This window comes from Balaenoptera ricei, chromosome 2 (assembly GCF_028023285.1).
Source record: "Balaenoptera ricei isolate mBalRic1 chromosome 2, mBalRic1.hap2, whole genome shotgun sequence".
In the NCBI taxonomy this organism is placed as follows: domain Eukaryota; kingdom Metazoa; phylum Chordata; class Mammalia; order Artiodactyla; family Balaenopteridae; genus Balaenoptera; species Balaenoptera ricei.
In genome coordinates this window covers 74,230,577-74,258,247 of record NC_082640.1, presented here as the reverse complement: position 1 = coordinate 74,258,247, position 27,671 = coordinate 74,230,577, and the positions used below count along the sequence as shown (strand labels likewise).

Here is a 27,671-nt window from a genome sequence, read left to right as displayed (position 1 = left end):
AACTACCATATGACCCAGCAATTCCACTTCTGGGTATATATCCTGAAAAAATAAAAACACTAATTTGAAAAGATACATGCACACCAATGTTAACAGCAGCACTATTTACAATAGCCAAGACATGGAAGCAACCCAAGTGCCCATCAACAGACGAATGGATTAAGATGTGGTACATATATACAATGGAATATTACTCAGCCATAAAAAAGAATGAAATACTGCCATTTACAGCAATGTGGATGAACCTAGAGAATATTATGCTTAGTAAAATAAGACAGAGAAAGACAAATATTATATGATATCACTTATATGTGGAATCTAAAAAATAATATAAATGAATGTATATGCAAAAGAGAAACAACTCACAGATGTAGAAAACAAACTTGTGATTACCAAAGAGGAGAGGGAAGGAGAAGGGACAAATTAGGGTTATGGGATTAACAGATACAAACTGCTATACATAAAATAGATAAGAAATAAGGATTTACTGTATAGCACAGGGAATTATACCCAGTATCTTATAATAATCCATAATGGAGTATAATCTGTAAAAATACAGAATCGCTATGCTGTACACCTGAAACTAACATAATATTGTAAATCAACTATACTTCATTAAAAAAAAAAATCTCTGGATTAGTCAGTCTTAACACTGCAATAGTGACATGCTCAGATCCTGAATATCAAGATCTCAGAGATTTTGCTATTAAACAAAGAAAAGAAAACCTAATTCCTAAAACAAAGTAGACAATAACAAGGTAGGAAGAAAACATGGAGGTCAAGAGGGTTAACTGTTGGGAGTGAACTACAGCCACAGTGCCCTTCTCACTCTGCAGTGGTGTAAGTGGTATAATCTATTTCTAAATACTAAATTATATACCAAATATGCTATATCATAAAACTAACATATAAAATTAATACTTTCTCTTTGTCAAAATAACTTTATCAGAAAAAGTATTTTAAAATAAAGTATTTAATTCCATGCTTCTTATAACATGAAATAAACTTTTACCATTACTTACTGTATTGATGGTTTGGGGGTATATTGCTACTTGTAAGAATTTCACTTTTCAGCTGACCCTAAACAAAAAATTTGAACTATGTGAGAATGAAAAAGAAAATGCATACATATTCAGCCATTCACACACAAACACACACACAAATCTGGTCCTAAATCAATATCTTTATTCCCATCTTCATAATTATTAGTCCATAAGAAAAACACACTGAGCACTATTTATAGATATATCTCTTTATTACTTTAGTAGATAATTTTTATAAATTCTAAATATCTGGAAACAACATTTTAAGACTGTGTTCCCCTCTGACTTAAAATGTGTATATGTGTACATACATATATACACACATATATATACATATACACACACACACATCCATGAATTAGGATCGCAAACACTTTCTAGACAAAGGCAAATTAACCTAACGTTACAGTATCTTTCTGAGAAATAAAAGATAGAATCTTGGAATTAATTCAATTCAGAAAATTAAACTGTTCTTCCTTTCTCGTCTAAGTAAATAAACATGACTAAGACTGGCTTAGCATGCTTAGTTTTGAATCAATCATTCACTATTCAAGAATGCATCATCACAAATGCTTAAAACATTTGCTAAGAACACATTTTTTAGATCTGAAAGGTATCATCTTTCTTTACAATACTCTTCAAGTAATCATTCTCATATGAAACTCCACAATGCAACCAGAATGCCATCAAAATGAGATTGTAAAAAACCATAAACACAGTTTTAATGTGATAGTATAGGTTCTCATCTCACTGTCAAGTGAATGATTTCACAAAGATCTTCAAAATCAAAAGTGCTTTTTTTTAAAGATAGAGTGATTCCAAAAACTGTGTTGCACACTTCTGACTTAGTTACATACAACTTAAACAAAAGACTGACATCCTGTCCTCATTAAAGACCACTATGTAAAACAAATCTAGGGAGTGTGGTTAGTTCTCCAAGGTACGAACTGAAATTACCAAGATGTGTTCCCTTGACCCCGGGTAAGACATGCCGCAGTTAACATTCCAGTAGGCACTGAGACTATCAAGCCGTAGAAGCTATAGAAGAAAATGGAAAAGGTCAGGTAACTAACACACTGAAGTTATGAATCAATAATAAAAGATTATTCTCATGTTCACTACCCCAAAATTCTCCAATTGCCGCTTTGAACTTTTAAAGGAAAGGACATACTGCAAAAATGGAGGAAAATATATGTATATTATACAGAGACTTCATTATTTATCTAGCATTTGCTAAACTGTGCTTCCAGGAACACTATTCCCAAGGGGATTCATTCATTCAGTGATCAAACATTTATTGAGAATTTAGTATTTAACAGACTGTAAATATTTCATTGAATAAGAAAGACATGATTCAGGACTTCCCTGGTGGCGCAGTGGTTAAGAATCTGCCTGCCAATGCAGGGGACATGGGTTCAAGCCCTGCTCTGGGAAGATCCCACATGTCGTGGAGCAACTAAGCCCATGCACCACAACTACTGAGCCTGTGCTCTAGAGCCCACGAGCCACAACTATCGAAGCCTGCGCGTCTACAGCCTGTGCTCTGCAACAAGAGAAGCCACTGCAATGAGAAGCCCGTGCACCGCGAGGAAGAGTAGCCCCCGCTCGCTGCAACTAGAGAAAGCCCGCGCGCAGCAACGAAGACCCAATGCAGCCAAAAATAAATAAATAAAAATAAATAAATTTATTAAAAAAAAAAAAAAGAAAGACATGATTTCTCCAGTGGGTACAAATGGCTGTTTCAAGGGAGGGGTGAAGGGAGAGGATTCTATGATCAACAAAGGTGGGGAAAGCTACATACTAAATATCCTTCTTAAAGATTCACAATGTTTATTAGCATATTTAAAGTACTGTGAAGTCCTGGAGTTTAAAACAAAATAAAACGTACCTGTTTAACTATGTACAGCTTTCTACTTTAGTCAGTAATCTTACTTGACCAGAGAATATTTTTTCAACAAATCTGATAATATCTTAATTACCTAATGCTCCATGAAGTACAATTTGGGAAACATTAATTTTATTCAGTTTCTTTATATTCTAGGTGAAGAATCTAAACCTCAGAATAGGTAAGTGATTACAGAAGGTTATCACATAGTAAGTAGCAGAGCCACAACTGGACCCAGAACTTTTAACTCACATTCCAATGATATATTATGCTCCATGAATACAATTTAGGAAACATTAATTTTATCTGGTTTCTTTATATTCTAGGTGAAGAATCTAAACTTCAGAATATGTAAGTGATTACAGAAGGTCACATAGTAAGTAGCAGAGCCAAAACTGGACCCAAAACTTTTAACTCACATTCCAATGGCATATTCTGCTTCATCAAGGTTTCTTGAAGAAAATACATTAAGTGTTTGTAGTTAGGAAAATAACTGGATTAAAAAGTCTAGTCTAATACCTTATATATAATTTTTTCTGCTTCATTTAATATGCACGGAGTCCAGTGTTCATTTGCAGTCTAAAAGAAAAAAAGAGAGTAACTGTGAAATGAAGTATATATATCAACAAAACAGTGCTCTAATAACCGTAACAAAATAACTTGGGAACAACAAGACATTTAGCTAATGATGGCTAATGTTAGTTACCTGTTTCTTTACATATTTATATTACAAAATGAAAGGAACAGTGAAAATGGAATTGAGGAGGTTCTAATTTAACTGAGTTCATTCATTCAGAAAATAATTACTGAGCTACTCTGTGTCTGCGCGTGGAAGGAATTGGGTATGAATAAAAACAGACAGCTAGCCTATAAACTACTGAAGAAGGTCCACATTCTTGTAAAAAGTAAGTAAATAAATAAATAAATATTGCAAAGTAGGAAGAAAACCCGGAGAATATGGAAATCACAGCGTGACCATGTTTCTACAAAGTCAGTATGGTCAGCAATGCCAAAAGCTGCTGTGAGATAAACTAAAATAAACTTACTTAAGCGGCCAGGGCATTACCGATGAACTGGTTAAGAGCAGTGTCAGGGGAGCAGTAGAATAAGAGTATAGTGGGTAGGGAGTCATTAGGAGGTGGGGAAATAAAGAGAGCAAAGGTAGACAATTTTCTCACCAACTTAGTTAGAAAGAAGAGAAGGAGAAGGCAATAGTTAGATGGGGCCTGGGTGGAGTGGGAGAAGGTTAAGGAGAGGCTTTCTAATTTTAATATAAAAGAAACACTTGAATGCATTTCAATGCTTAGAAGAAGGAGGTAGAGAAGGGAGACGAGGGAAGAAGAAGGGTTGAAGATTTAGGAAAGAGAAGGAAATTGACAGAAATAAGGAAGAAAAGGCAAAAGGTAGGAGGGGGTGAGAGAAAAGGGGGAAAAAGGCTCCTAAGGACACGGGGGACAACGGGATCCAGATCAGAGGTGGGAAGATTATCTTAGATATAAAAGTTAGTTTGTAAGTGGAAAGATGGAAAAAAGGAATGGTACAGATAGAGAAAGAGTTAAGTTTGCTATTATTGTTGTTATAATAGTCAGTGTGGTAGGTGAAGCAGAAACTGAGCCAGACAATGTGCCAAATGCTTTACACAAACTACCTAATTTCATCATCACAAAAGCACTAAAATATAGGCACTATTGTATCAATGAATGAAGGCTGGATAGAAGGAAACCAACATGATAACCAGTTCAGTAATGTGTCACAGGTGCTTTGATAAAATATAATGGGGAGCATAAAAGAAGGAATGGTAACTTCTAAGAGTGAAGTAAAAAAAAAGAATGAGAAAGACGGTAATATCTGAAGGAACTATTAAAACCTGAACAGAAATGCCAGGCAGATTAAGGGAAAAGAATAACACAGGCAAAGAAAAACCATATGAAGAATCTGAGCAAAGATACGGAGGATCAAACAACAGCACACACTAAGGAAACTACACACCATCCTTAGAATGCCTGTTATCAGTCAATGGGCACTATGTGACTATTTTGTATTTTTCATTTGGTCTGTTAGAAGCTCAACATTAAACAGGGAGCTCACTTATGACTAATATTGCTGGTCTCATTTTTCTGGAACAATGATCTCTCTGCCTTTCAGAACACAGATTCTGGTTTCTTTAGAAGTGTTATAGCATTGTCTCTTTTTTATTGAAAGCTACTTCAAATTCATTTTGGAAACAAGCAGAGGATAAACAGTGTATTAAACATTAGCTTCCTTGACTCCCTTTCCTTTGTTTCTCCAGTACTTTTTCTTTAATTTTTCTGCTTTGATCTTCAACTGATGTATACCTCTACTTCTCTGCATGCATGTATCTTCTTAAGGCCTCCATGTAACAATGTCCTTTTTCTGTTTAATAGTCTATTTCTCTTTCTTTTTTTCTTCGTCTTCTTTCCCTACTAAGCCCCTCTTCATATAACTAATCAAAAGGCCAAAATATACCCAGTATGATCTACTGCTCACTGTCCTTAACTTTAAAACATGTTTCCTGCCACTTAGTTGTCCGTAATAGGAAAAAAATGTCCAACCTGGATATACACACTCTATATCCTTAAAGACCTTTAAGAGAAAAACCAAACTGCATTATAAAATACTTAATCAAAATAAATTCACTTATGTACATTTCAATATAATAAACAGATACACATGTATAAACTATTTGGAAATTATACTGTGGATAAGAACATAACTCTATAGAAATCTATCTTCCTCTAATTTACTAAAGATGTAAGATACAGCTTTTAATACTTTCAAAACACTTGTTCTTGATATTTTGAAATCTGTTAAATTCAAAGATAAATCAAAATAATTAGAGAACATAATGAAAGTATCACTAAAAGTTGTAAATTCCTAGAAAAGCTGTAGAAAGATTACACATAAAAATAAAACAGCTATTTGTAGCAATAGCTGATTTTAGGAAATTCACCCTGTGACTTGAGAATAATATTTTACAGGTTCCACAGAAATTTTAAATAAGGTCACTTTACCAATAGACTAAGTTCTCCCAGTGTGACACCAAATGAAAGAGGCCGCTTTGGATCTGTTACCTATCAAAGAAAAAAAGGTGACATTAAAATATATTGATAGTGAGGGTAAATCCATTCTCCACTCTACAATAGGCAACACAGGACAATGAGTTCAAAAGTAACGCAACCAAATGGATTTGTGGAAAAGAAAGGGAAGGAAGACTTTAACATGGCTGGGATTTTCCATATTTTGTAGGCATGACACTAACATGATACTTTCCTAGAAGAACTATTTTCTTACTAGAAGTGAGAAGATTCACTAACTAGGACTAAACAGACTCTTGTCTACATAGTTTAAAAGAGACAGTCTCTTTATGTATATACCATTAAAGATGTTCTCCATAGATAAATAAAACAAGGAGTTGCAGATAAACCGTGCCACAAAATTATTTTTAAAACATTTAAGATTTTCACATTTAGAAATGTGAACTGTCTCTTTAAGGCTTTTAATTTCCTGTACACTTTAAAAATGGCTTGTTAGAAGATGCTTCAAGATTCTTAATATTTAATTTCCTCAATCTCTTAACTCAAAATGTGCCAATGTTAAACTTCTGATCTATTTCTCATCTTCAATACCTAAATTATATTTATACACAGTGCTTAAACTGTGCCATGGTGTGTACGATGTCATTGTTTTCGACATCGCAAAGATGTCCAAAAGTCAGTGTTTTTTGGTCATGAAAGAAAATAGGGAAACTAGAGAGAGGAGAAAAATCATGTTCTAAATCATCCACCAGAGACTTGAGTTTAGTCACCTAAATGCATGCTCTGGTATAGCTGCAAAGCACAAAGAGCTTTGTTTTTAATATTAGATATATTATGATTTGTGGCAAAATGTATTTCCCTTCATTCCCATATTCATCTTTTTATACCTATGGATATCAAGCTCAAAATAACTTGCAGCTATTTCAGAAGGAACTTTAATAAAACACAACTCCTCAGCTGCTAATGCACTACCCATAAATTATTGCTATCATACAAAGAACATCTTTATGATAAATTATTATACTTTCCCTACCCCCATTTCTATATTTTTCACTATCCTTCTAGACACAATAATTAAGGTAATCACATTGAAAGAGGCAATATAAGGAAGATCCCTTTGTGCTTTTTTTTTCCTTTAGATTATTGTAATATATTTTGTCCCTGACACCAATTTAAATGTAATTGATATTACTTGTCCCACTCCTACGTATCTCTGTATTTCTTCATTAAAGAGAAAGAAATAATGTACCTTTCGAATTGTATTTGCTCAATAAAAAAGCTTAGTTTAAGCTTAAACTGAGATTATCATTCACCAACATGCCATTAGCTTTAAGAATAATTCTTTTACTTCCATGACGGGTTGAGTCAATTTTATTTTCCTAAGTTTGTTTTAAACAAGGAGATTTATGAATTTGGTTTTTAGACATTATTTGTTAGCAAAATTCAGTCTAATGACTGCAGAAAAAACAAAAGATAAAAGTCAGTGTAAGATAGAGATGGTGTATCTTGAAAAACTACAAGTGTGTCTTACTGAATATTAAGTTACAAAAGGAACTTATCAGGAAAGTAAAATAAATTCTATATATGGCAGTATGACTTTAATTCAATCCAAACTTAAAGCAAACTAAAAACAAAAAAGAAAGCAAACTCATTTTTGGAAAAGATGAAAAAGCATTTCCAATTTGTTAGGTAAATGACAAAAATTCAAGGCTTCTCATGTATGTTTCGAACTTTAAGACAAAGCAGTGCATATTAAGTTGAAAATATCTGTTATATTTTAACTAAAATTAATCAGTAAAATAGCTCTTAATCAACTAATGTTAAACTTTTGCTTATAAGTGAAGTGTGGTTTCTAAATATTGCTACACATGTGTGTGAGTAGCTGTGGGTGTCAAAATCCAACATGGTGGAATGTAAAGTGAATGAGACTAGCAGCCAACTGACCTGGATTTTAGTCCCCTCTCTACCAACTACCATTATGAACGACTACTTCATCACCTCTGGAAACTAATTACTTGCCATTATTAAAAAAAATTAGTTCCTTAAAGTTATATTAGTCTAAGTCTTTAAACAAAATTCAAAATAAATGATAGAGAAAAATCCAAAAATCTCTTAAATTAGCTTTAGAAAGGAACATATGCCAGTTTTATGATATATGTACACATGTTAATGCCGGATGAAAAAAGTCTAACACAAGGAAGGAGATATGGTAGTGTACTAATCAGGAAAAAAAAAATCTATCTTGGATTTAAAATTGCTATTTATGGGCAAATCAAGAATTAATGTCATAAAATACACACTTAATTACTAACTTAAACCAAGTAAACTAAGTTACTTACATCATCTTCATATTTAATGTGAATGTCTGTGATTTTTACTTGTACATTTTTAATTACTTGAGTTGCCAATTTTTCCAACAACGTATCCTTTTTGGCTTCTTTTGGTTTATCTATAAAAAATAGGAAAATACAAGTTCAAGAGTTGAAATTCTCGAACAGAGGGCAGAGAGCAGAAGCAAGAAGAACTACAATTCTGCAGCCTGTGGAAGGAAAACCACATTCACAGAAAGATAGACAAAATGAAAAGGCAAAGGACTTTCTATCAGATGAAGGAACAAGATAAAACCCCAGAAAAACAACTAAATGAAGTGGAGATAGGCAACCTTCCAGAACAAGAATTCAGAATAATGATAGTGAAGATGATCCAGGACCTCGGAAAAAGAATAGAGGCAAAGATAGAGAAGATGCAAGAAATGTTTAACAAAGACCTAGAAGAATTAAAGAACACACACCTAGAAGAATTTAAGAACAAACAATCAGAGATGAACAATACAATAACTGAAATGAAACATACACTAGAAGGAATCAACAGCAGAATAAGTGAGGCAGAAGAACGGATAAGTGACCTGAAAGACAGAATGGTGGAATTCACTGCCTCAGAAGAGAATAAAGAAAAAAGAATGAAAAGAAATCAAGACAGCCTATGAGACCTCTGGGACAACATTAAATGCAACAACATTCACATTATAGGGGTCCCAGAAGAAGAAGAGAGACAGAAAGGACTTGAGAAAATATTTTAGGACATTATAGTCGAAAACTTCCCTAACATGGGAAACGAAATAGCCACCCAAGTCTCGGAAGCACAGAGAGTCCCAGGCAGGATAAACCCAAGGAGAAACATGCTGAGACACATAGTAATAAAATTGAAAAAAATCAAAGACAAAGAAAAATTATTGAAAGCAACAAGGGAAAAACAACAAATAACATACAAGGGAACTCCCATAAGGATAACAGCTGATTTTTCAGCAGAAACTCTACAAGCCAGAAGGGAGTGGCATGCTATATTTAAAGTGATGAAAGGGAAGAACCTACCACCAAGATTACTCTACCCAGCAAGGATCTCATTCAGATTCGACAGAGAAATCAAAAGCTTTACAGACAAGCAAAAGCTAAGGGAAATCAGCACCACCAAACCAGCTCTACAACAAATGCTAAAGGAACTTCTCTAAGTGGGAAACACAAGAGAAGAAAGAACCTACAAAAACAAACCCCAAACAATTAAGAAAATGGCAACAGGAACATACATATCGATAATTACCTTAAATGCGAATAGGTTAAATACTCCAACCAAAAGACACAGGCTGGCTGAATGGATACAAAAACAAGACCCATATATATGCTGTCTACGAGAGACCCACTTCAGACCTAGAGACACATACAGACTGAAAGTGAGGGGATGGAAAAAGATTTTCCATGCCAATGGAAATCAAAAGAAAGCTGGAGTACCAATACTCATATCAGATAAAATAGACTTTAAAATAAAGAATGTTACAAGAGACAAGGAAGGACACTACATAATGATCAAGGGATCAATCCAAGAAGAAGATATAACAATTATAAATATATATGCACCCAACATAGGAGCACCTCAATACATAAGGCAACTGCTAACAGTTATAAAAGAGGAAATCGACAGTAACATAATAATAGTGGGGGACCTTAACACCTCACTTACACCAATGGACAGATCATCCAGACAGAAAATTAATCAGGAAACACAAGCTTTAAATGACACAATAGACCATATAGACTTAATTGATATTTATAGGACATTCCATCCAAAAACAGCAGATTACACTTTCTTCTCAAGTGCACACGGAACATTCTCCAGGATAGATCACATCTTGGGTCACAAATCAAGCCTCGGTAAATTTAAGAAAACTGAAATCATATCAAACACCTTTTCCAACCACAACGCTATGAGATTAAAAATCAATTACAGGGGAAAAAAACGTAAAAAACACAAACACATGGAGGCTAAACAATACATTACTAAATAACCATGAGATCACTGAAGAAATCAAAGAGGAAATCAAAAAACACCTAGAGACAAATTACAATGAAAACACGACAATCCAAAACCTATGGGATGCAGCAAAAGAAGTTCTAAGAGGGAAGTATGTAGCAATACAATCCTACCTCAAGAAACAAGAAAAATCTCAAATAAACAATCTAACCTTACACCTAAAGGAACTAGAGAAAAAAGAACATTCAAAACCCAAAGTTAGCAGAAGAAAAGAAATCATAAAGATCAGAGCAGAAATAAATGAAATAGAAACAAAGAAAACAATAACAAAGATCAATAAAACTAAAAGCTGGTTCTTTGAGTAGATAAACAAAACTGATAAACCTTTTGCCAGACTCATCAAGAAAAAGAGGGAGAGGACTCAAATCAATAAAATTAGAAATGAAAAAGGAGAAGTTACAATGAACACTGCAGAAATACAAAGCGTCATAAGAGACTACTACAAGCAACTCTCTGCCAATAAAATGGACAACCTGGAAGAAATGGACAATTTCTTAGAAAGGTATAACCTTCCAAGACTGAACCAGGAAGAAATAGAAAATATGAACAGACCAATCACAAGTAATGAAATTGAAACTGTGATTAAAAATCTTCCAACAAACAAAAGTCCAGGACCAGATGGCTTCACAGGTGAATTCTATCAAACATTTAGAGAAGAGCTAACACCCATCTTTCTCAAACTCTTCCAAAAAATTGCAGAGGAACGAACACTCCCAAACTCATTCTGTGAAGCCACCATCACACTGATACCAAAACCAGACAAAGATACTGAAAGAAAATTACAGACCAGTATCAGTGACGAATACAGATGCAAAAATCCTCAACAAAATACTAGCAAACAGAATCCAACAACACATTTAAAGGATCATACACCATGATCAAGTGGGATTTATCCCAGGGATGCAAGGATTCTTCAATATACACAAATCAATCAATGTGATACACCATATTAACAAATTGAAGAAGAAAAACCATATGATCATCTCAATAGATGCAGAAAAAGCTTTTGACAAAATTCAACACCCATTTATGGTAAAAACTCTCCAGAAAGTGTGCATAGAGGGAACCTACCTCAACATAATAAAGGCCATATACGACAAGCCCACAGCAAACATCATTCTCAATGGTAAAAAACTGAAAGCATTTCCTCTAAGATCAGGAACAAGACAAGGATGTCCACTCTCGCCACTATTATTCAACATAGTTTTGGAAGCCCTAGCCACGGCAATCAGAGAAGAAAAAGAAAGAAAAGGAATCCAAATCAGAAAAGAAGAAGTAAAACCGTCACTGTTTGCAGATGACATGATACTATACATAGAGAATCCTAAAGATGCCACCCGAAAACTACTAGAGCTAATCAATGAATTTGGTAAAGTTGCCAGATACAAAATTAATGCACAGAAATCTCTTGCATTCCTATACACTAACAACAAAAGATCAGAAAGAGAAATTAAGGAAACAATGCCATTCACCACTGCAACAAAAAGAATAAAATACCTAGGAATAAACCTACCTAAGGAGGTAAAAGACCTATACTCAGAAAACTATAAGACACTGATGAAAGAAATCAAAGATGACACAAACAGATGGAGAGATATACCATGTTCTTGGATTGGAAGAATCAATATTGTGAAAATGACTATACGACCCAAAGCAATCTACAGATTCAATGCAATCCCTATCAAATTACCAATGGCATTTTCTACAGAACTAGAACAAAAAATCTTAAATTTGTATGGAGACACAAAAGACCCCGAATAGCCAAAGCAATCTTGAGGGAAAAAAAACAGAGCTGGAGGACTCAGACTCCCTGACTTCATACTATACTACAAAGCTACAGTAATCAAGACAATATGGTACTGGCACAAAAACAGAAATATAGATCCATGGAACAGGATAGAAAGCCCAGAGATAATCCCACACACCTATGGTCAACTAATCTATGACAAAGGAGGCAAGGATATACAATGGAGAAAAGACAGCCTCTTCAGTAAGTGGTGCTGGGAAAACTGGACAGCTAATGTAAAAGAATGAAACTAGAACACTGCCTAACACCATACACAAAAAGAAACTCAAAATGGATTACAGACTTAAATGTAAGACCAGACACTATAAAACCCTTAGAGGAAAACATAGGAAGAACACTCTTTGACATAAATCACAGCAAGATCTTTTTTGATCCATCTCCTAGAGTAATGGAAATAAAAACAAAAATAAACAAATGGGACGTAATGAAACTTAAAAGCTTTTGCAAAGCAAAGGAAACTACAAACAAGACGAAAAGACAACCCTCAGAATGGGAGAAAATATTTGCAAACAAATCAATGGACAAAGGATTAATGTCCAAAATATATAAACGGCTCAAGCAGCTCAATATTAAGAAAACAAACCAAATCAAAAAATGGGCAGAAGACCAATCAAAAAATGGACAGAAGACCTAAATAGACATTTCTCCAAAGAAGACATACAGATGGCCAAGAAGCACAAGAAAAGCTGCTCAACATCACTAATTATTAGGGAAATGCAAATCAAAACTACAATGAGGTATCACCTCACACCAGTTAGAACAGGCAACATTAGAAAATCTACAAACAACAAATGCTGGAGAGGGTGTGGAGTAAAGGGAACCCTCTTGCACTGCTGGTGGGAATGTAAATTGATACAGCCACTATGGAGAACAGTATGGAGGTTCCTTAAAAAACTAAAAATAGAATTACCATATGACCCAGCAATCCCACTACTGGGCATATACCCAGAGGAAACCATAATTCAAAAAGACACATGCACCCCAATGTTCATTGCAGCACTATTTACAATAGCCAGGTCATGGAAGCAACCTAAATGCTCATCGACAGACGAATGGATAAAGAAGATGTGGTACATATATACAAGGGAATATTACTCAGCCATAGAAAGGAACAAAAGTGGGTCATTTATAGAGACATGGATGGATCTAGAGATTGTCATACAGAGTGAAGTAAGTCAGAAAGAGAAAAACAAATATCATATATTAACGCATATTTGTGGAACCTAGAAAAATGGTACAGATGAACCAGTTTGCAGGGCAGAAATAGAGACACACATGTAGAGAACAAACGTATGGACACCAAGGCAGGGAAGTGGCGGGGGGTGGTGGTGGTGTGATAAATTGGGAGATTGGGATTGACATATATACACTAATATGTATAAAATTGATAACTAATAAGAACCTGCTGTATAAAAAATAAATTAAATTAAATTAAAAAAAAGAGTTGAAATTCTCACATAGTTCATAATCAATGACCAAACGATAGCTAAGGCACTACTCAATGGAAATTACAGCCTATTCCAGTGTCCTTCTTTTATTTTAGATTTTAGATTTTAATATGCATTTCCAACTTAAAACTTATTTTTGAAGTTACATTGTAATCTAACATTCATTTGACCTTTGAAGACAGAAATCAAGTGGCAATGTGTATAAATAACACATGGCATAAAAACTACTTTTACCTACCTTTTGAGCGATCAAGACCTTTAAAAGGTTTCTTAAAATGTTTTTTGTGCTTTTTACGTTTACGTCCTTCTCAGTGGAAGCATTTTAGTGAGAAAAGGATAAAATTCAAGTTAGCAGACTAGAGGACAGAAAAGAAAACAAGAGACTTCTTCCTGACAGCAAATTTTGGTACAACTCACGTTACTTTATTCTAAACTGATCTGTTATTTCAATACAAGCAGAAATTCACAAACCTTCTTTAGTCTAGAATAACCTTCTCTAATCTAGAAAATAACCTGGCAGGTGCAATTACACAAAAATTGGGTAAAATATCCATACAGAATGCCCTTTATAATATTTATGACTGTTTACACTATGAAGTTTAATTTTTCATTTCAGCGTTACCAAAATATTGGAAATGTAATAATGACAGAATAAAAAGACTTTCAGAGAAAAGGTTTTGATAAGTGTGTGGTAGGAACACAGGAACACAAATGAAATGAATGGGTAGGCTGCCGACAGATGACTTCCTCTGGATGATACACCTCACAAGCAGAATACTTTAATAACTTGAGGACATAAAGAATACAAAAAGGGCAAAAAAAGTACATGGACTTTTACACTGAAATTAGCTTAATAATTCCTTTAACACCTCATCCACTTTTATTTGGCACTGCCTCACGTCATGGCATTAACCCAAACCTATCTTACCCAATTTACAAATCGTTACATTCAACTGCCTATTACACATCAACTCCAGTCCACGCTCTTGGGGCAGCCTCTGTATGGTCTCCCCTGCCTCCAGTCTCCACTGTTACCTCCAACCTAACATCCTTCTATACCGCCACCAGACTTACATCTTCTAAAATACTATTCAGGCCTGTTAATTCCCTGCTCAAAATTCTTTTAAAGGCTCTCTGCAGCCTGCCAGATAAAATGAGAAAGTGTTTGCATGACACAAAAATCCTTTCATGATCCGACCTCTATCACCCTGTCCTGTTCTATCTCCTGCCACTCATCCTTGCACTGGATACTTCAGGAATACTACTTATACTTTCCAAAACAAACCATAACTTTCTAATGCCTAATGCCTCTACATGTTTCATTCCCTAAACTTGGTTTCCTCTCCCTGAAGTTCTTTACCAGGCAAATTCCTAGGAGGCTTCCAAATCTCAGGTCCAGCACTGCAGCCTGTGTGAAGCCTTCTTTGACTCTTCCAAGCATCTCCAAGGCCATCTACCCCTGCATCTTATATAGACTTCCATTAAGCAGTGATTACACTGTATTTGAAGTGTTTGCACAACTGTCTTGTTACCAGGCAGGAGTCTTCATTAGGACAGGAATTATCCTAACATCTAGGCACAAAGCACATGATATGTATCTGTTCAAATGAATCAAAAAAATCCACATCTGAACATTATAATAAAAATATAAGCTCAGTTAATGTTATATATATTTGAGAGAATATACATGATATTTAGCTTGAAATTTTAAATTCTTTCTTCCTTGATATTTTAAAGCAAATTGTCCTGCCACTACAAAAAACTAAGAATCAAATCTTGGATTTTAAGAATAAAACCCTAAGTTTCAAGAAGAAAATATTTAATAAACGTATAACAAAATCTGGACTTTGCTATTACCAGTAGTTGTCACAGTGATGTTCCCTAAGTGTTTTTCATTTATAAATTAAACATTCAGAAAAAGACTAAGTTCTCAAAGAACTACCATTTGAAAAGAAACAGCTAAGAAAGCCAGAATAGCCCTGAAAACCATCCCACTTAAGTAGAAAGCTTTCAGAGACAGGAGTTCAGCTGCCTGGGTTTAGAATCTACCATAACTCACTCTTCTCACCTGACCTCCTATTATCTTTCTGGTTTCACATTTGTTCTAGCACCTTGTTCTGTCTTTGATCTCAGTGTTAGATGCACCATGTTTAAACATCTTCAAATAGTTGCAAAATCTAATCTGAGTACTACATATTTCTTTAGAGACAGTTTCTGTTTAATCAGATGAACAATAAATTCATGATCCCCAGTCACTCTATAAAGCAGTTCTCAAATGTTTTGGTCTCAGGGTTCCTTTAACACACTTACAATTTAAGAACCTTAAACAGCTTTTCATTAGTGTGGATTACAGCTATTGATATTTACCATATTGGAAATCAACACTGAAAATCTTTTTAATATTAACTCATTAAAAAACCCATTATGTGATAGTACAGTTAACATGTATTTATGAAAAATAACTATATTTTCCAAACAAAAAGCTGTAGTGAGAAGAGTGGCATGGTTTTACAATCTTACAAATGTCTTTAATGTCTGGCTTAGTAGAAGACTGCTGGATTCAAATATCTGCTTCTGCCTTTGCTCTTTTGGTATATGTTGTTTAGATTGAAGTATGTGAAGAAAATCTGACCTAACTACAGATATGTAATACGAAAAGGAAGGAACATCTTCACGGTCTTTTCATGCAATTATGGATACTACACCAAACTCAACTAGTGATAGCTTCTTAAAGTTGCACCTTGGAAACTGAAACTCTATCAGTGTATCTTTCGTCTGGATTAAAATCAGTCTACCTTGCTCTTTTATACATTCATAATTTTTTGCCACGCACTGATAATATGGAAATATTGCTTCATTGAATTATGCAGATCTTACAAACATTGAGTCACTTTATTATTTAATATCAAAAATCACATTGTTAATACCACCACAAATCTCATCAGAAAAGTCTTTTAAGTATGAGAAGCCATCAAGCTCAAGGCGGCAAATACAAATTCCCCAAAATTCTAATTTTTGTTCAGAAACTCAAATCTTTTTGCTGGCAACAAACACTGTCAGTTGTTTTTTCTTAAAGTTGTATTGTTGAAATGTCTACCAAACACCCAAATCTGAGTAATAATAGTCTGTCAGCCATTCTTCCAAATAAAATGGCTTTCCATGAAAAAAGCAACTGGTTCCACTGATAACCGAAACAACTGCACAAGTATTTGTCCTTGAGACAATTATCCTGCTTCAGTCTGCAGAAGTACCTTGTGTATGCTTCCTCTTTTGTCACGAAACTTCAAAGACACATATGCTCAAGAGCTGTAATTTATTAAAATTAAAATTTTTCTATTTCATCAATGACATTCTTAAGTAAAATTGGTGCTTTTTCCATTTTATTTTGTTTTTTACTGTGAGTGATTGGTAAGGAACAATACAATGGCTCCTAATAGTATAGTTTAGTGCCACTGCCTCGATTCATGCTAAGGCAGCCAGCAATTTTACACAACATTGCTTTTGCACCATCATCACCAATATCAACACAGTGAAAACATCAAATAATGTCTTAGCATTATTATGAAAATAGTTTTGACTTTTTGAAAACCACTGCTCTAGAAGTTTTGGGTATTTTGTTTGTTTGTTTTTTAACGAGGAAGGAATATACACTCAGAAACTGGAAAAAAACGAAAGGATTATAAAGTACACACAAAGTCCTGGACAACTAAATAAAGATATCATCAACAAAATTATTCTCATTTCAGAATCATCAAATTCTAGGGCTAGTTTTTTTTATCCAGGCTAATATACCTTTTTGGAATAAAAGGAAACTCTGAATCAATGAGGTTTTACTTTATAGTGACCTCTGTCTGTTTTGTTTTGTTTTTAGCAATGCTGCCCAATGATTTTGTTACATGTTTGAATGGGCCAGTGGAATTCATTTGTATCCTGGAGGCAGGTTGCTCCTAGTAGGATCAGAAAACACTGCCCCTGGCAGACTACAGAAAGCTGGTTCAATTACAACCTACAAAACTGGACAGTGAACCATGAGTATCTCCATGCTATCTTTTATATTAAACAAAGTGACTCGAAGACAAATTAACATAGTCAGCCACACTCACTCAAGGGGCAGATTTGTACACAGAGAAACTCCTTTCAGGGTAATTTCATTCAATGCTGTGAAATCTGCATGCAACTTATTCTTCCATTTGTCATAATGAACCTAAACATTAAAGAAGTTTCTAGCAGCAAAAGTAATTATATCATAATGCTTATTATTGTTTACATTTTGAGATAGAGACCCCATTTGCCATTTAATCAAAAGAAATTTTAAGTGTGACTGAGCTAATATAACAAATTCCTGAAAAGTTATAGGGAATACAGTTAAATAAATCAAATTACTGTGTAAAATATTAGAAATTATTATTTTAATGTGCTTGGTAAACTTCCTAGGATACAAAAGAATCCTACTGTTAAATCCTAAAGCAGTCAGCCTTCAAATTGGCCTTATGTGAGGCTGTCCAGGACAGTAGTCTACAGGTGCCTCCAAAGCTACTGCAGAGGCGAAGCAAATCAGGGAGGACATGAGAAGAAAGTCACAGAAACATCTCTTATCAAGGTTCTAAATAAAGTCTCACTCAAAAAATAAAAGGTTCCATTTTATTGCTTTTTACAAAGTCTGAAAAGCACTGCTATAGGAGAGGAATTGTTTAATTGAGAAACTACTATTCTACAGAACTAAAGTCAAAAAGGCAGTCCAGATTTGAAAGTTATCTATAGATCAAACTGTAAGCTTCATAAGGGCAGTGGATTGTGTCTGTTTCACCTCATGAATATTCACCACCCAGCAGAGTGCTTGCTACTAGAAGACATTAAGTATTTGGTGAATGAATAAATGCAGAAGGTAGAGAAAAGGAAATGATGGTAAAGGGGAAAAACATGAATTACATTTCCATATTTTCTAAAAGGATGACATGTCATATGAACTCCATTAAAAGCACAAGCATGGATAAAAATATAATTTTGTATGTAGCTGAATATAATTAACCATGCATACCCACCAGGCTTGATGTCCTTGTAAACAAAGTTTTCCAAGCCATATATGAACTCCCCTGAATGTGCGCCTGCATCCGCATGGCAGCGATAACCAAAATGCAAAGCGTTTAAAAGACACCTTTAATTTTACACATAAAATATGTCTAAACTTAATTCAAAGAATTAGAAATCATGTAACAGAACAAGTAAAATCCAGTGACACCAAAACAACTTACTTCTAAGGAAATATTTTCAGTGACACCATTTTCATTCTTTCAACATATAAACTTTGTTTTCATAACATTAAAACAAAAATTCTTAATAATTAAAATTATAATAATAATTTCAAATTAAGCAAAACAGACAAATATCCATTATGGCTAATGTGTCATTGATTTGCCAAATTTTCAAAGAAAGCAAAAATCTGCTGTTTTGGTTCCCTTTTTCCCCACCATTTTGCCCATTTTCAGAATGAAATATTGCTGTGATATTTACGCTAATTTTAGAGTCAGCTGAAATGAATTCATCTTACTTTAGTGTACGTTTCCTTTCAGACACATTGTCTGAATCCTTTCTATCCATTCTTGTCAGTGATGGCTGGGTAGCACCATCTTCCATTTCCCTCCTCAAATCCAGCCTAGACACCACTATAAGCTTACCTTCCTAAAACACAGCTGTGATCACATCACTCTCCGGATTTTTTTTAAAAAAGTAAAACTTACTTTCTCACTGACTACCAATTAAAGTCCATTATAAACCAGAGTCAAGAGTCAGACTGAGTTCAAATTCTAGCTCTGTCATTTTCTAGCAGCATAACCTAGAACAAGTTATTTAACTTCCAGCTTTCTCAACTATATAATGGGAACAATAAAAGCCTTTATATCATAGAATTATGATTATTAAATGAGTAAGCTGACATAAAGCATTTTGAAGAGTGACCCACAAATAGTAAATTCTCAATAATTATCGTCATCACCATCATGGCATTCAAATCTCTTAAAACTGACCTAAACTTAGCTTTCCAACTCACGTCCAGCTACGCTATCAAACTTCCAAATTCTTAGCTGCTCCCCATACATGCTCTACATTTTTTCATTTCACTGTCCCCTTTACCTAGAACGCCCTCTCTCCTTTCTGCATACTCATCCTTTAGACTCAGCTGAAATATATACCTTCACAGTGTCCGCCCTGATCTCTGGCTGAATGTAACATGCCCATTATGAACTCCCGTAACACTCTTATCTATACCTCTTTGATGAGACGCAATACTCTCTCCTATTTATCACTATACATGAAGTCTTTCAACAGTAGGCTCCAGGAATTTTCTAATTTTTGTGTTTCCAACAATCTGTTGAACAGAATGGCATCAGACTTCTCAAAAGTACTTGGAAGTTAGAAGATTTTGCTTTCAAAATTCTAATTTTAAACCCAGCATTCTATCCCCAGCCAAATCAAACAAGTATGGAAGTAAATTACGAATCTTTCAGACTTGAAAGGATTTTTAAAATTATATCCAGTGTATCCTTTCTTAAAAGCTATTAGAAATGTTCTAGCAAAACAAAGGAACAAACTAACAAAGAACAAAAGGCAAGGGACCCAATGAATTAAAACAGAAGAGCAGTGAAGACCAGTTCCAGGATGACAATTATGTAGCAGAACTAAAAAAACAACCAGTTCAGAGAAAGATCTCCAAGAGGGACAGGGGGACAGGGAGAGGACCAACAAATGGGTTTGGCCAATTGGAAAATAACACTGATAGTCATATGATAGATAGATTTCATGTAGTACACAAAAAGAATTGAAGATAAATTTACAAAGAAGACCAGGCAAATAGGAAAGAAGCATTTACAAATTCAAGAAAAACAAAAGGCTACATAGCAAAGGAAATATAATCACAGTGCATTATTTGACCTATGCAGTGAACAATAATTATATTGTTATAGTAATGTAAATTTTGACTCGTAATTGGCCAAAAATTATGATATAACCATATTGTGAGAAGACAGAAAGTGGAATTTAGGGTGAAAAAATTGTAGGAGAGGTGAACTCCTTAACTACCGTAACAGGAAATCCAAGAGAGTGCCTTACATTAATACATTAGACAACCACAGAAAGTTAATATTTCTAAAATGATGGTTCCCTCTAAGAAGTGGGTCTAGAGGGTAGAGAATGGTGGAATACGAAACTGACATTTTTCATCATAAGTCTTTTTGGAAAAACTATTTGATTTTAGAGTTAATGTTAACTCTAAAATTTTAGAGTTTTTGATAAAATTAACATTTTAAAATACAGAATCTATATAGCATTTGAAAATCTTTTGGCCTCACTAGGAATTTAATATTTCCCTTTACTTTACAATAGCCTTTCCAGGAAAATAAACTCACTACAATGAAATAAAAGAAGAAAAATATCAAGAAAGTTTATTTTTACAGTTAAGCAAGCTCTCTAGAAATGAATTTATAGTTATATTTCAATTTTCTTTTTTTCCCACATAATAGTGGGCAGCACTTTATTTTAACAAATGAAACAAATTAAGTAAAAGTACTTTTTTAAAGCGGATCAGCCTGAGGACTCTATTTTCATTTTTATCATCTGGTGCTTATAATTGAATCACTTCCTCTCCTTACCTCCTAGTCTCTATACATACATGATAGTGCTTTTGTGCTTTTAAAATCAAGAAATAAGTGGAAAAGTAATAAGTATGAAAAATAAAGTATGGTAATCAAGTCAAAACTATTAATTAATAATGGTGAAATAGAAAGCACCTAAAGGCCACGGTTGTCTTATCATTCGTACGAATAACATTACCTGAACGTAGGATCCATATTCACACAAACTAGAAAAAATACTTATATGCAGTCAAGATAATTAAATGTATTTCTTGACAATTAAAGGAAAAAAACCTCTATCAACGTATTTCCCAATTCCTGAATTCATCTCTTTTATACTCAAAACATTTTTCTGACAAATCTATTGTAATAATGTTAAAACTGAGTTTTACTTTCTGAATTTTAGTTCTACCCAACAAAACCTATATTTTATCATCCAAGAAGCTACAATGTAATGATTATATATTATATAAGCCTAACAGCCCCATTTACACAAGCTTAATACTACAGATATTCATCCCCTATAGATTTATCAAATCATCCTTAATAGCCTCTCTGCCAGACACAAATATGTAAGTTTCCTAAGTATTGAAAACCCCGGACTCAAAATTTCATAGGCACTTAATACAAAATGTATAGCAGGTTATCATTTTGCTGATTAAGTTGTCAACTACTAAAACAGGAGAGAGTATATACCATGCTTTTTCTTATAGCTCACTGGAAACACTAAAATATTTTTTAAGCAATCACAGCTATTTCCATTCCAAAAAAAAAAAAAAAATGAGTTTGTGGTTTGTTTCTCAAGAGGGAAAATATAACTTAATTATACATATTATAAATTATTATAAGTATATAACTACATGTTACAGCAATATATCGAAGCATATATAAATATACCTATTGATGACTACACAATTATATACATTTGTGTTAAGAAAACAGATTTAATCTGAATTGATTCAAGAAAGAAATGAAATTTTAGTGCTCTCCAAGCCTTTTTCCTCATTTTTATAAAACTTCTTCTAATTAACCAAAATTGAATAAAAGAAATACTCACACTGAACTGTCATAAGACAAAACCACTACCACCTTGCTTTATTTGGTACATAAAAGTACTAGAAATGAAGAAAACTGTTTTCATGGAAATATAGATCCTTAAGTTTCAGCAGAAACATAAGATATGGTTAAATATGAAAAGCGAAAGGAAAAAACATGTTTAGGCTTTTATAAAATTCTACCATTAAGATAGCCTCTGTATTTTAAGTATTTTAGTACATTTTGTAAAAGAGTCAATAATTCTGAATAAGAGAAAAACACTTGTGGCAAAAAGAATTAGAATCATTGATAAAGAATTTTAATCAGCAAGCTATTTTTAAGAGAGATTTCTTATTGATTTAAATAAATAGCAGCAGCTTAAGCTAGGAAAGATATCTTATTATAAGATCTAAATATAATTTTTGTCATTTCTAACTCAACATTTGCCACATCTTTTAAGAGAGACCAAAGAGAAATGCCTTAGCATTTCTAGTACCATCTTCTTTCATCACAGAAATATATAAACATGCTACTAAATGACACAAAAATGATGTAAAATGCTATTAACTCTCACACCCCTATCTGCAATTGGGGTATGATTTGACTTGAAAGAGAAAAACAAACTTGGAAAGGCTTGGAAAAGTCCTTCAACTCACTATCCTATAGACTACTCTTTTTCATCCTATCCTTATTGTTGCTCCATAAACCAAATTAAAATAGTCACCAGATTTATTTTTAGATAAAAACAAAACATTAAAACTTGAGACAAGATCTTAAAATGCTGAAATTTGAAAAATCAAGTTTTTAAAACTATCATGTATAATATAAAGAGATAGCTAAGAAAAGATTTACAGCACCATTTCCTCTAAACATTATTTCACTATATTAATATACCAAACCTTATTATCTTTCAACAACACGTGTGAAAATGCAGACAAAGAAACCATTAACCTTTGGGAAAAACAAACAGGCTTGCAAGAACTCAAAGAATTTGGGAAGTCTCCATTACGTAGCACAGGAGAAATGACTGGTAAGAAAAGTAAGAAAATTTAACTGGCAGTGAGATAAAATAATCACAAAGGCAATGATTCCCAAGTGTGAGTCATTAAAATCTTTACAATCAATATTGTGAGATATGATTTTAAAAGAAGATTCTTTCTTTGGAACTACAGCTTATGAAGGCCTATGAACGAATCCTCTTTACAGAGCATTAAATATATCTAAAATATAGGTATATGTACATTTATCTAAAACATAAACTTATTGTACCTTTCTCTGCTGCTTTTTGAAGGGCTTCTTCAATTCGGGATAACTCTTTCTGTTTAATGTCTTGCAAGGATTTTTCTTCCTTTTCAGCATCATATTTAATACCTAAAAATGTATAGTTAATTCACACGTCCAGAAAGGCAACTAATAAATAAACAAATAAGAAAAGTTCAGCCTCATTATAATATTGTATTGTGTGTGTAGTAAGTAATTTTTTGTAAGTCAAAAAACATTTATATTCTTTACATTGGTTTTACAAAAAGGTTAAACATAAATGATTCCTATTTATTTACAAAGCTTATATCAAAAGGAAAAGGACAGAAGGAAAGGAATTAAAGGGAGAAAGAAGGTAGGAGAAAGGATATTTGGGGAAAAGGGTGCGTAGAAAGGTGAAAGGGAGGAACAAAGAGAAGGCAGAAAGTATACCAAAAAATTTCCAGTTATTATATCTGAGTGGTAAAATTTTGAGTAACTACAAAAAACGTGTAATATCCAATACCCACTGGTATCAATGTAAGATTGATGAAAAGACTTTCAGAAAGTAATTCAAGAACATGTATCAACAATCATAAAACATATATATCCTTTTAATCTAGTAATCTCATTTCTGATCATGTATCCTAAGGGAGTAACACAAAATGAGTAAGATATCTATAAGAAGGAGGAGTTTATAATGTTCACTGTATAAGCAAAAAACAGTTGGCAGACCATAATGGAATATCATATAGCCTTTCAAAATTGTCACTATCACCATGAAAACTGTGAAACATATCAAAAATATATATATTAACCAAAAAAGCCAGATCCATGTTGTATATATAGTGTAATAAATGCTACATCAAATCAAGTATGCATACAGTAAAGACTGGAAAACAAAAGGTAAAAATAAAAATTGTTTCTTTTATGGTTGAGAAAATATAAGTAATTTTTCCCTAAAATACCCAAACTTTTCTTAACATTATATTGTACTCAAACTGAAAAAACATTAATAATGAAAGATATCACTTTAAAAAACATCACACTTTAAAAATTAAAATACTATATTTTATAATGAAAAAAATTATCTACACACATTTTTGAAAGAACAGTCACTCAAAATCAGAAGCAATAAAATGGGAAAAAAAAATTTCCAGTCTGTAGATTAACACATTTTAAAAAACTTATTTACTTTCATTCCCAAAAGTAAAAGTCTAATGTATCTCAACTTAATAGGAAGCCTTAGTTGTAGAATAATTATTCATTGAGGATAGAATAAATTTCACAAATGGTTGAAATTATTCTTTCCAACAATAGCATAAAAATATTTTACATAAAATGTGGTAATATATGTGTGTGTATGTGTAAAATGTATGTATTGTATATGTGTACATATATGAATATGATTAGTTTATTTCTATTATCTTCTATTTTACTAAACATATTAAAATACTTAACGTAGGTAACAATTTAATTTTACTATGATGCTATATAATTTTACTATGATGTTTACTATAATGCTTATAAACCTAAAATAACATACTTGCCCCAGGGACAACAAGCAGGTATAATCCCTCTAGGCTCGCAACAACAGCTTCTCCATAAAGGTTTTTCCAAGGAATCTTCAAAGTTAATTTATCTAAAGGAACATAATTTCAACCTTCTTATTTGGATGCTCAAGAAGATATACATTTCTCACTTTTCATTAAGAGAAAAAGTACACAAAACCCTTCACACATATAGTATGTACATCACTCAGACAAAAAAAGAAAAAAAACCCCAACACAGTTTAAAACATTTTTCCATATTGTATTACCATTAAGGTGACTATTCACGTTGTGCTTTATATTTTTCAAACCTTTTGATAAGTATTAATTCATTTAATATTCCCAAACCGTAAGAAAAATGAGGCAACTATTACTTCAGTTTTGAAAAAAAAGGAAACTCAGTCCCAGACAGGTTAAATTATATGCTTAAGTCCACCCAAGTCATCAATGGAACCAGAATTGATGGTCTGAATATTGTACATGCTGTTCTAGCCACACCTACAACTTCATCTCTACAGCATTAGTATAAAAAAAAAAAAATCTGTTCAAGATCTCAGGAATTGAAGCGGCAACACAGAGAAGAGTACCAAAGGAATAGAACTTTGACAGTGTGCCAAATTGCTACAACTGGAAGAGGCCAACCCTAAAGGCAAGGTATACTGTTTTATGGTTACTAGTATTATGAGTTACAGGAGTTCAGACCAGTTATATTCTAAATATCTACTTATAAATCTCATGAAAGGCAGAACACATCTTCTCTCTTAGAAACAATGGTATTAATATCAGGTCCTTCAGAAACCTACCTACAGAAACTTTCTCACCCATAATAATAGATGAACTATGGCCCTAATTGTCACTAAGCCAAGTTTGGAGTTTTACGGAAAAAAGCTACGCAAAGCAGGAGAGAAGACAAAAAGGGCATATTCTCAGCTAAATTCTGAAATGGGCAAAATCTGTCATTGGTATCTTTCCACATTTATTTCCTTACTCTCTTCCCAATCTTTAGTATGCCCTCTTTCCAGGTCTCCAGGTAGCCAATGTCCCAGTCTGCCCTCAACTGTATTAGAGCAATTCTATCCAAATCTTTTCTACCCCACAGTTTTCTATGTTCCAAAATTACATACCTTCTCTCATCACAATTTAAAAAATAATGACCCTACAGTCATTATACTGAGAGCTATAGTTCTCTCAGTGCTGCCGATCAGACTCTTAAGACAAAGAATCTGATTCAACTAAGTCATGCTAATATGTGAATGACTAAGCTACTTATACCACCAGAATCATTGGCACTTTTAAATAAAGATGCTGAAAGCTCAAAAAATTGTTAAACAGGATAAGAAGCTGAAGAGGAAATAAAATAATGCAATGCAAAGGGAGGATATCTTGATTCACCTGAATGGCTATGGACGCAAGCCAGTTTTAGCTGGGAATCTCTTACCAAGGTTAAAATCTCGAATTATTTCTCCATCTAAATTTTTATTTTTCTCCAGCTTATAAACCTGATGAGTTTCTTAAATGGTTCCCACTTCAGAGGACCTAGAGGTAATGCCAGTCATTTCTAAGTCTGTTGATTTTATAGTGAGTACCACCTATATTTATAATGGATAGTGTTTTATTTGTAGTTATCTCACCAACTCCTCAAAACTGATTTGATTGCCTTCTTGGTGAGCATGAGACTGAAAAAGTGGGAAATGCCCCTTTAACATATCAAAAAGAGATTACCTGTTCTCTAAACCTTTTCTTCTCTCCTTTTACCCTAACTCATTATCCTCCCATTCTTAATTATTCTGTATTACACTGAAATTTAAGTTAGTTATGTTACTGCCTTCCTTTTATAGATCACAAAATTTTTTAAGTTTTTAAGTAAAAGGAGTATCCACAAATATGCCTAGCTCTTAGAAAACCAAAACATCCTTGAGCCCACTTAGCCACACTAACTCTACAGGTTAGGTGTAATATTTTAACCTAACAGCAATTTAATAACTAATATAAATGCCTCATAAACCCAAAAACAGGGATAAGTAGAAAGAAAATAGGTTTTGCATCCTTACATGTAAAGGGTCTCTCATAACTCAGTGAGTAACCCTGAAGGAAGCCATTAAATTCTTATAATACTTTAAAAGCAAAGAGAATAAATTCTGAACCATTAGAAAATCTCTTCCAAAATATAAATCTAGTTGTAATAATATAATGAATAACATATTAAGTTCTTTAGTCAAAAATAACTCATCCAATACCCTGTAAATGACAATGCAATATTTTGTACTAATTTTAGAACTCTCTAACTTCTTTGAGGACAAAGATATCATATGTAGCCTTGCTTCTCCCACAGCTATGTATCTCAAAGGTAAAAGAATGAATGAATGGCTATAACTTCACTCAAGGATTTCGATAAAGCATGTAGGGCTGCAACAATACTTCTAGAACATTGCTAAACATCACCACCTCACAAAGCACAAGCCTCTGTGTAACAGATGAACAAAAAATCTAACGCGAGCCCTAAGGGATACTTTCGATCTAAGGGAAATTTTTTCAAGGAAAAAAAAAAGGAAAATTTATATTAAAATTTTTTAGTTGTTATAAAACGAACACATATATATGATATAATGTGGATTCAC

General features: G+C 33.4%; 1 protein-coding gene across 4 annotated transcripts in view; it reads right to left on the bottom strand.

The window, feature by feature from the left end:
* Window positions 1-27,671, bottom strand: part of VPS13C (vacuolar protein sorting 13 homolog C) — a 182,718-nt gene that overhangs the window by 135,838 nt on the left and 19,209 nt on the right. For all 4 annotated transcript variants that reach the window (XM_059913129.1, XM_059913130.1, XM_059913131.1 and 1 more), the window contains exons 4-10: window positions 25,050-25,145; window positions 23,534-23,635; window positions 8,324-8,433; window positions 5,961-6,020; window positions 3,448-3,507; window positions 2,001-2,081; window positions 1,023-1,080 (exon numbers count right to left, since the gene is read on the bottom strand). In XM_059913129.1, coding sequence (XP_059769112.1) covers window positions 1,023-1,080; window positions 2,001-2,081; window positions 3,448-3,507; window positions 5,961-6,020; window positions 8,324-8,433; window positions 23,534-23,635; window positions 25,050-25,145 — 567 coding nt within the window. The remainder of the gene's footprint in view (window positions 1-1,022; window positions 1,081-2,000; window positions 2,082-3,447; window positions 3,508-5,960; window positions 6,021-8,323; window positions 8,434-23,533; window positions 23,636-25,049; window positions 25,146-27,671) is intronic.